At 36.1% G+C, this 11,397-nt stretch overlaps 1 protein-coding gene across 1 annotated transcript; it reads right to left on the bottom strand.

Annotated features, from left to right (window-relative positions):
* Positions 1-4,511: 4,511 nt before the first annotated feature.
* LOC142257652 (olfactory receptor 6N1-like) lies at positions 4,512-9,783 on the bottom strand. The gene is made up of 3 exons (XM_075329788.1): positions 9,619-9,783; positions 6,120-6,294; positions 4,512-5,443 (listed from the first exon to the last, which is right to left on the bottom strand). Exons 1-3 carry the CDS (start codon positions 9,781-9,783, stop codon positions 4,512-4,514), a joined length of 1,272 nt encoding a protein of 423 aa, XP_075185903.1.
* Positions 9,784-11,397: the final 1,614 nt, after the last annotated feature.

Raw genomic sequence — 11,397 nt, 5'->3', positions numbered from 1 at the left:
ATGAGTTTGAGTGTGCAATGCAGGCAGACGTGCTGCAAATATCTTTGCACTTTTTGGACAATACAGAAGTCCAACAGCCACGTTTAGGATGCCACTAAGTTTCCTCAGTGTTTGCTAGTATAATGGCTTAGTAAGAATGAGTTTGAGTGTGCAAAGGGCAGGAGGGTACAGTGGCAGGGTTGTGGGGCTCTGGGTAGAGGAATGGAAGCCTGCTTTTCTATCCCTCCTAATGGGGAAATGCAGCGAGGAAATCCCTGACCTTAGCTACACAGACGCTGTCGCTGTTTTCAGGACCTGTCACCTATGGCTCTGACCCTGCCGTTATGAGCCCTTAAAAGGACTGATAGAAAGTGCTATCCCTAAGCTGTCCAGCGCTGTGTATGGAGCGTATACAGCAGTATCGGCGATAGGAGCTGCGCCAGTGATGTCTGACACCAAGGACGCAGAAGAGATAATGGCGTGCTGGAGGAAAATGTCCAGTTTTATAATGCAGGGACATGTGACATGGACATCCTATCACACATGCCGTTGCTTCTCTGGTTAAAAGTCCACTTAGCTGTGTGTGTGTCTGGGATTGGCTGACATGCTGGCCCGCCCCACTATACGCGCGCGCTTAAGGAAGGAAGACAAGGGAAAAAAAAAAAAAATGGCGATCGCCATTATCCAAACAGCAGTGATCTGAATGCGCTGCTCCCACACACTATACGCTGAAATTTCATAATAGTGTGAGTCACAGAGTGACTTACACTATTACAGCGGAAAGCCAGGTCTTTTTGCTACTAGAACCATTCTCGAACGTATCTAGAACTATCGAGCTTTTGCAAAAAAGCTCGAATTCTAGTTCGATCTAGAACAGCCCCCAAAATCACTCGAGCCGCGAACTGGAGAACCTCGAACCGCGCTCAACTCTACTTTTCAACACAAACGGACACTTGTGTGTCATTTTTTGCATCCACATTTCTATTTCTCTCTCATTCCTTCAACATGGAAGTAATATTGTTTTTTTATATCATGAATATTTATCTAATAACAATGTAGACATTTTTACAAAATTATTTTCTCCTTCGGTGCTATTACTTTATGTCCTCCTTCTCTTCATTTCAAGTATGTGTAAATTCCACCTCACCTAAGGGTCATCATGTTATGAACCCTTAGGGCTACTTTGCACACACAGATAAATCTTTGGCAGATCTGTGGTTGCAGTGAAATTGTGGACATATTATTCCATTTGTACACAGCCACAAACCTGGCACTGATTGTCCACAATTTCACTGCAACCACAGATCTGCCGCAGATTTATCTCTGTGTGCAAAGTACCCCTCAGAGTTTCTATATATAGTATGGGTTTATGGATTTCAATAACCCTAAAAAGTAGCAATTCCTATTGAGATGGCTCACTGTCAAATTTTTAGCAGGCACTAAAAAGTAACTATACTTATTAAAATTGTTAACTCATAACTCTTTAGCATGCACTAAAAAGTACCAATACCGCTTTAGATCGGTCACTGACAACTTGTTATCAGGCACTCACAAGTAGCAATCCTTATTTATACAATTAAATGCTGATTTGTGGCACACACCTTTCTTTACACTGTACGTCCCTATTCTACACTATCGCTCTCCTATCTATACTATCTATGATTAAACCCCTAGCTAAGCTAACTGTCTAGCAGTTAATCCCTAAGATTTAACATTCTTGAAATGGCGCCAATGCCACAAGTTGTTCAATATAGGATAGGAGCTGCGTTTGTTAAATTCAACTTCGCAAACGGTTATGCAAACATTTGTCCTTTAAACAAACACACACACATTATACAGTATATATACAACAGAGACCAAAAGTTTGGACACACCTTCTCATTCAAAGTGTTTTCTTTATTTTCACGACACTGAAAATTGTAGATTCACATTGAAGGCATCAAAACTATAAACATATGTGGAATGAAATACTTAACAAACAAGTGTGAAACAACTGAAAATATGTCTTATAGTCTAGGTTCTTTAAAGTAGCCACCTTTTGCTTTGATTAGTGCTTTGCACACTCTTGGCATTCTGTTGATGAGCTTCAAGAGGTAGTCACCGGAAATGGTCTTCCAACAGTCTTGAAGGAGTTCCCAGAGATGTTTAGCACTTGTTGGCTCTTTTTCCTTCACTCTGTGGTCCAGCTCACCCCAAACCATCTCGGTTGGGTTCAGCTCTGGTGACTGTGGAGGTCAGGTCATCTGGCGGACCACCCCATCACTCTCCTTCTTAGTCAAATAGCCCTTACACAGCCTGGAGGTGTGTTTGGGGTCATTGTCCTGTTGAAAAATAAATGATAGTCCAACTAAACGCAAACCGGATGGAATAGCATGCCGCTGCAAGATGCTGTGGTAGCCATGCTGTTTCTGTATGCCTTCAATTTTGAATAAATTTCCAACAGTTTCACCAGCAAAGCACCCCCACACATCACACCTCCTCCTCCATGCTTCACGGTGGGAACCAGGCATGTAGAGTTCATCTGTTCACCTTTTCTGTGTCGCACAAAGACACGGTGGTTTGATCCAAATATCTCAAATTTGGACTCATCAGACCAAAGCACAGATTTCCACTGGTCTAATGTCCATTCCTTGTGTTCTTTATCTCTAATAATTCTCTTCTGCTTGTTGCCTGTCCTTAGCAGTGGTTTCCTAGCAGCTATTTTACCATGAAGGCCTGCTGCACAAAGTCTCCTCTTAACAGTTGTTCTAGAGATGTGTCTGGTGCTAGATCTCCGTGTGGCATTAACCTTGTCTCTAATCTGAGCTGCTGTTAACCTGCGATTTCTGTTGCTGTTGACTCAGATAAACTTATCATCTGCAGCAGAGGTGACTCTTGGTCTTCCTTTCCTGGGGCGGTCCTCATGTGAGCCAGTTTCTTTGTAGCATTTAATAGTTTTTGCCACTGCACTTGGGGACACTTTCAAAGTTTTCCCAATTTTTTGGACTGACTGACCTTCATTTCTTAAAATAATGATGGTCACTCGTTTTATTTTACTTCGCTGCTTTTTCCTTGCCATAATACAAATTCTAACAGTCTATTCAGTAGGAGTATCAGCTGTGTATCCATCAGACTTCTGCACAACACAACTGATGGTCCCAAACCCATTTATAAGGCAAGAAATCCCACTTATTAAACCTGACAGGGCACACCTGTGAAGTGAAAATCATTTCCGGTGACTACGTCTTGAAGCTCATTAAGAGAATGCCAAGAGTATGCAAAGCAGTAATCAAAGCAAAAGGTGGCTACTTTGAAGAACCTAAAATATAAGACATATTTTCTGTTGTTTCACACTTTTTTGTTAAGTATTTCATTCCACATGTGTTAATTTATAGTTTTGATGCCTTCAATGTGAATCTACAATTTTCAGAGTCATGAAAATAAAGAAAACTCTTTCAATGAGAGGGTGTGTCCAAACGTTTGGTATATACTATATATATACACACGCACACACAAATAAGGAATACAATATTCAAACATATAATTTTATATTTTTTTTTGTTTAAATTCTCCTTAAGAAAAATTCCATAAAAATGTTATAATAATAAAATAACAATTTTTATTCTTTTACATTTTTTTATGTCCATCTTGAATAAAAGTGCAATAAAACTCTAAAATGCTAGATTGTGAAGTAGGTATAAGTGAGTTCACGCTCATAAACAAACATTCGGCAACTGCATGAAGTATGTTTTTGAGGAGTACTGTTGTTAAATTGAACTATTAAAAAGTATTCAAAAATTAGAATGTATCCTTTCTTTATAAAAAGAATTACTCCTATGGGAATTTACATTAAATGACAAGACTAGGAAAACTAGGTAGGTCCAGATGTCAAAATTAAGCCATTGCAACAGGCCAATGTATTTGAGTCGCGTGTTCAGTCCTGGACTATCACAATACAGAAATGCAAAAAAGAAAAGTTTTTTTTACAACACACTTTGTGAAGTCGACAGTTGTGTTTAAATAGTGTTTTAATAGCTGGTTTATGTGGATTTTTCTTTTCTCTTTTAAGAAAAGCTACAAATTACTACTTGCCCATCTTAAAATGCAGGAAGCAATCTTTCTGTAACACAACAAGCCTTGAATTCAGAATTTTTGTTCAGTAGAAAAACTTTAACTTTACTTAGTTTCAACTCTTACTTTTAATTTTTGGCATTATATATGTAGTTTTAATTAGTTTCATTATCCAGATATCTAAGTCAAATTCTTTGTATGTAAACTTTTAAGTGATGCATTCGTACATCAGTACCACAATAGAATGGAAAGTTAAATGTTATTGTTTTTGCTCCATTGAAGACTAACATGCTTCAATTTAAAGCATTTTGTGTAACCTTCTATTCTAAAAAAAAAGAGCAAAAAGTCAAGCCAAGTCATCAAATATTGAATACTCGTTTTGATGAATTTGGCATAAAATCTCTTTGGATAAAAAGTAAGACAAGACAAAATTATTTAATAAACATAATATGAGTCAGAAATTATATCTTTAGAAATATTTTTCACATTGGTCTTATGATTCGGTTTAATGAACTCCTGAAAACCTTCTTTACATCCCTGTTCCTAAATGAGTAAATAAAAGGATTTATGGTTGGGGTGAATGCTGTATACATAAAAGCCAGGTACTTATCATAATTGCTGCCTTTAGGCTTGACATATACTATGATGGCTGCACCATAAAAGAGACTGGCTATGATGAGATGAGATGTGCAAGTGGAGAAAGCTTTTTGTTTTCCATCTTTACTCTTGATCTTGGTAACAGTTATTATGATCTTGACGTAAAATCCTATTATTATGAAAAATGGTAAAACAACATCAATAACTGCGGCTGAACTTGTCGAAATACTACTGACGAAAGCATCAGAACAGGCCAAGCTTTGTAATGGAGCCAAGTCACAAAAAAAGTGGTCAATCACATTAGGACCACAGAATTTCAACTGTGCTGTAAAGATGGCCGGTATTAAAATAATGCTAAATCCAAAGATCCACGGAAATATAGCTAGTCCAATGCAAACTGTATGAGTCATAAAAGTCGGGTAATGTAAAGGGTTGTTAATTGCAAAATGTCGATCAAACACCATGACTACAAGGAGATAACATTCGGTGACACCTAAAGAGTTGAAGACATACATTTGAGTAAAACATCCAACAAAGGATATTCTGTTGTTTTGTGCAATTAAAATAGACAAAAGTTTTGGAACTGTGACGGAGACAAATATAATTTCCAAAGTGGAGAACACACTGATGAAAAAATACATTGGGTTATGAAGTGACCGTTCTGTTTTCACAACAGTGATTATCGCAAGATTTCCCAAAACACAAATTATATAGGTCATTAGAAAAAGCAGAAAAATAAAAATCTTAATCTGGTGCAAATCAACAAAGGCCATTAAAATAAACTCTTGAACTAAGGTTTCATTTCTCTGTTCCATTTCTAAGAAAAAGAGCAAAGTTAGTATACATTTTTAATAACATCTATTAATTATTCATATTTAAAGTTATAACTTTTTTTAGTTTCATCTATAAAAATAGAGTTCTACTTTTACAAATATATATTCCTTAACTTGTTTATATTTAGAATTTTAAAAATGAATTAAACTCTTTAAAATGAACTTTCAAAAATCTTTTAAAATTCCATGAGCTCATGGAAATTTTATTTGGATTTTCATTTGTTTTATACAAACATTTTTAAAAATTTAAATTTATTTCCTAATTTTAATGAAGTAATTAATTAAATTGCTTTCTAAAAACATATTATAAAAATGCAGTTAAAAGAGATAAACCCTTTATCATGTTCAAACTTAAGAATGCTCACTTAGACTTCTTTTGTTTTGCGTGCCTCAATAATTTAAATCACAAACATATTTAAAAATTAAATTCTTCTATCTTAGTTTTCTTATTTCTACTTTGTAGTTAAATTATTTTATTTAAATCATGTTCTATAAATGCAGTTAAAAAAGCTAAAGCTTTTAGATTTTCCAAAGTTGAGAATACCGTTAAAAAGGATAGCTTCCAAACTTTAAAATACACATATAAAGGGTTTTGTATATGTATATAATGTTGTTTAGAAAATGACACAATTACAGCATGCATGGCTCAGTGATTAGCACCAAGAACAACATCTGCAGTGAGTTTGTATCCTTTCCCCATGTTTACGTAGGTTTCCTCTGGACACTCCGATTTCCACCCGAACACCAAAGACATTCCTAATAGTAAGTTTATCTTGTGAGATCCAGTGGGGAAATTAATGATAAATTCTGTAAAGTGCTGCAGAATATGATCTTTCTATAAAAGCAATGCATATTAAATATAGTGTGAAATCCATCTATTCAATTATCTTTCTTTTTCCATTTACAAATACAATTTTAATACCTCTTTAGAAATGTCAGAAAATAATCCAAAAACCATTAGCCAAAAATAACACACTCTTTTACCGATGCCTTCAGAGTGTTAAAAAGAGTCACAGTTACTTAAACTAATAAATACCTTTGTAAGTATTACACAGGGGAAGGTATCGCTATTTATGTTTATGTACAAAGCTACATACAATCTCATTAGAGAAATAATATTGTGGTAGATCATTGGACAAATATCACTAACAAGGCCCTTAGTGACTATACCTCTTCCTCCTTTTCCATTGAGAAATCAACTGAGAAATGAAACCAAATGGTAAGTCTCTTCTAACTAAAATGATAATAAAATAAATATATATTTATATGTTTTTTAAATGTTATTTCTTAGAATTTTCTCTTCTTCAATGACCCAGTAATCGCAACACAATTGAAGGAATACAGTATATATAATAGAATATTTAGTTTGCTTAAATGTGGCCAGGCAATCAAGTTTAGTAGATGGAAATCGATTGTGTCTTATGCCCTGAGATTTTTCTGTAAGATTATAAAAAAATAATACCTTCATACCCCATCGAGTCCTCTGTGCAACTCGCACAATCTCTTCTCTACTTTATCCTCACTCCATGAAGATCTTGAGGCATAGAGTAGTCCTCTGATGTTGCGACACATGTGATATACTGTATAAATATAAGAATACTTTTGCTCACTGTAAGGTAGGTGCTCTGAAGTCGATACAATATAGTCCTAAAGAAGACTTAGGAACACGGACTATACTTTTTTCCACAAAAATATTCAAATTTAAAAGTAAATTCAACTAATACATAATTTATAACAACTTTTCAGCTTACAACCAGCCTTTATCAAGGTTCTTTTTCATCTAGGTATATGGAATAAAATAAACAACATTAAAAAATTAGATAAATTAAACACCGGCGCTATTGTAGTACTGGAGCTGCGAGTAAACAGGAAGCCCTGTGTTTAAGACTGAAAAAAAAGCACTAAAATTAATTTTTGATCACGACGCATCCAGTATTATTCTAAAAGAAGTCCTGAATATGTACAACCACCAAAAACTAAAAGAATAGTATAAAAATGTAGCTTGTACAGACAAAATAATGTAAATATGTGGCACATACAGGGATGCCATTAATTACGGATTCACGGCACTCCTGGGGGTTATGATAGGTGCTCAGATAAGGTCCAACTCTGTCTTTATATAGAAATCATAATCTGGCACTCAATTGAATTGATAGCAAAAAATCCCTTTAATTGGGTAATTCAAGTAGCAGTGTTTAATTTCGACGTTTCGGTCAATCAATGACCTTCCTCGTATAAACACTGAAAAAATTGACAAAGATACATAACATTAATCAAAATATATCATAACCAATACAATGGTTGTAACATCTTGTACATCAGAAAACCAAAAATTATTATTTGGAATAAAAGAAATAAAATCAAAAATCAAAAACAAACATTAAGCATAGTCTGAGTATAATCATAATTCTGATAACATAGGTGTTCAGGTTTTATACACATACAGAAATCAAATGCAAAATGTCACATCTCTTGGTGTCATAATTATTGAACTCTCTGTGTCTCAATGCCATCTGGCAGGTATAAATCTCACCAAAATTAATATGTAGTAAATGAATCGGTACAGAGAGTACATCTAAACACAAAAATCAAGCTCACATAATCTTGTGGAGAGATATAGTTATAGCATGTATTATGGTGCATGCCACACAATTGCAAATGATAAGCCTCATATATAATAAGCTGGACGGAAGGGAAGTACCTATCATGAATGTTAGATGGATTAATTGCGGTCTGTTGTGAGACGCTGCTGAATACTGCAGCTGTGCAATCTATAGTATTAAAGATAGAAAGATTAGTGCAAGGTCCGTTGTGGCGGGAGGGAGGGCCAGCTGTGATCCCTAGAAGGATCGTAAGGAAGCGGTTAATCAACTTTCCAGGTCTGATGGAGCCGGTCAGCGTGGGGTGCTGCGAAATCGCTGTGGTGCTTGGCTGTGTGTGAGGGCGGGCATTTTAAGCCTCCTAGTAAAGAGTGATTGGAAAAATGAAAAATGGAAAATGAAAAATAAGAATAAAAATAAAAAATAAAAATAAAAAATAAAATAAATAAAAATGTATTTATTTTTGATGTCTCCATTTTGTGACTCCATTTTTATTTTTATCACCAGGATTTAATATTGGTTAACAGTAACCTTTTTTTTTTGGATCTCTCTGGATTCTTCAATATCTTTTGCCCTGGGAGAAAAAAAAAAATTAAACTGGTCGTGAACCAGTAGTTTGCCATTTTTCCTCTCAGCCATGAAGGTTATCTATTGGACTGATCGACTTGAGGACTCTGGAGCCTAACCCTGTTCCTATTATTGGACTGTGTGCTTTGGACTTAATAATATCTCTCAACCTCGGAGTGTCGCAGCTAGTCCTGAGCCAGTTGTGCCCTATATCCTTGTTACAAAGATCATCCTCATTTGCCATTAACGCTCTGATTTTGGATAACCCCTGAGATATCGTGGATTAACTACAAGCTTTGGCTTTATGCCTAACAGATTGTCCCATTGATTTGGGTATTTAGAATAAATTTCTTGTGTCTGTTCATGATTATGTATGTCTTGCATACTGCTAGAATAATTTCTAGAATAATTTTTTGCTTATATATACTTTGCATACTTTCGTGTGTACATGCTGAAGGCAGCTATTTTGCCGCACTTTGAGCCTGTCAATCGGACCCTTATCCAGGGCTGTAAACTATAAGCGCACAGGTTTTTGAATGTGTGAATGCTTGTTTGGGGGGTCCCCCATTCCTGTGAGGTGGGTGTATGCTGTGATCGATAATTAATAGCATTAAATAACCCCCCTTTTTTTTTCTCCTCCTGAGCCTCCTGCTGCTCAGAATCCACAGTGCATGAATTGCAATCCAGTGTACATAGTCTCCCTGGCAACGCTCTGTTTACACCTGCCTCCATTGGTCTACACTCTGGCTCCGGACCTCCGCTACACAGGTGATTTATATTGTTTTTTGACCACTTCACCTTTAAATAGAGCACACATGTGTTAGTTTGTTTATGTCTTGCCCTTGAGAAAGCTGCTGAAGACCAGCGATACGCGTGGGGTATCTACCCACACTTGGTCCACTACCCTCACTTGTCCTGCTCTGGTTAGTATAGGTCTGCCTGTTCACTTTTGGAGGTTCGGTATGCTTTTTTTCTTGCTGAGCTTATTTCACTGCAGTTTCGGCTTCCAGCTGATCACTGGGCTCTTTGTCTACCTCACAATAGCCCAGCCAATTGATTGTTCCTTTCATGCTAGGATATCTGCAGGTATCCCTTGCATAGGCATCTGTTAGATTAGTCAGCTTGACTTTATCCAACAATCTTTTTCCTACAGCCATGGCTGTTTATTTTGTAAGGCTATGTGCACACGCTGCGTTTTTTTGATGCTGCGTTTTTGTGCGTTTTTGGCCACTAAAAATGCACAAGAACACACCCGCGGCAAAAAACGCATGTGTTTTTACCCCGGTTTGGTGCGTTTTTGGCTGCGTTTTGCTGCGTTTTTGATCTTTGTGTTTTCCTGCGTTTTTCCAATGCATTGCATGGGGGGGAAACGCAGAAAAACACAGGAAAGAATTGACATGTCCGTTTTTTTTTAAGCTCAAAAACACAGCTTAAAAAAAAAGTTGTGTGCCGACAGCAAAAATGAAAACTCATAGACTTTGCTGAAGAAGCAAAGTCATGCAGTTTTGAGGCCAAAAACGCACCCGAAAAACGCGCAAAAACACGCGAAAAAACGTAATGTGTGAACTTACACTAATAGTTCAGCCAGTTGGCTGATTTTCAATGCTGAAATATCTGCAGGGTTTTCTTGCATAGGTTGCGAGCCTTCTATAATTTGCTTATTTGCAGGTTTTTTTTTCCTTGGCGTGGTCACAGGGTTATTTCAGGGATTGTGTATAAAATTGTGGTCATTGGGTGTGGACCAGAATAATACTCAAATGTGGGTTATAATCAAGTGCATTTGTGCTTTTAATTGGTTTTAGATGTTTGCATTTGTCACTATGTATTTTTTGTATTCTATGTCATGTGTGGCTTTTTATGTGTGACTCCTCAAATAAAAGAAACTTGGTTTTGATACTTTATTATGTGGTGATCCCGTTTCATTAGGTACGTTCTTTCCTTCTCTTGTCATCAGGGAAGACTAAATGACAACTGAAAATATCTGCTGTCTCAAAAGAACAGTGCAGTGGAACCTTGGATTACGAGCATAATTGGTTCCGGCAGTGTGCTCTTAAACCAAGTTACTCTTATACCAAAGCAAACTTTCCCATAGGAAATAATTGAAACACAGACACACAACCCAAAAATATTTACTATATTTATACAAACTTATTACAGTAAAACAAAATAATGTAGTGTATTCATATAAAATTATTGCAGTACACTAATGCAAAATAGTGTACAGTAAAAAAAATTAAACTGGACTTTAGCTTACAATAGAATTGTTGGTGTGCGAGAGATACAATATAAGCAATGTGCTGCACTGGTTATCAGTAAGAAAGTACAATACTGGATCCACAAATGCAAATTGATAGTCATGCTATAAAATATATATTATACTGTACAATGGTATACTGTATACAGTATAGAGTACATACTGTACATAAAGTTACCTCCACAGCGGGTCAGAACGCGGTGAGTATTTGCTCTTATTGCAAATCATTGCTCTTAATCCAAGTTACAAATTTGTAAAAAGCTTTGCTTGTCTTGCAAAACGCTCTCAAACCAAAAGAATCTTAATCGAAGGTTCCACTGTAAAGGTAAAAGATAATCAGCACTAAAAGAGATACCTAACCTACTGCGTCTCAACAAAGAAGGAAGCCGATCACACAGCGCAGGATTACTGGATCGAATCCTTAGGAATGACAAATACTTAGAAAAGAATGATCAAAAATGTAATCTTCTTCCAAAACAAAAATGCTTCACTGATAAAGAATTACATTGTTTGTTCA

This window comes from Anomaloglossus baeobatrachus, chromosome 12 (genome assembly GCF_048569485.1).
Source record: "Anomaloglossus baeobatrachus isolate aAnoBae1 chromosome 12, aAnoBae1.hap1, whole genome shotgun sequence".
NCBI lineage: Eukaryota > Metazoa > Chordata > Amphibia > Anura > Aromobatidae > Anomaloglossus > Anomaloglossus baeobatrachus.
Note: the sequence above shows the minus strand (reverse complement) of the source record. Positions and strands in the feature narration are given on the sequence as shown.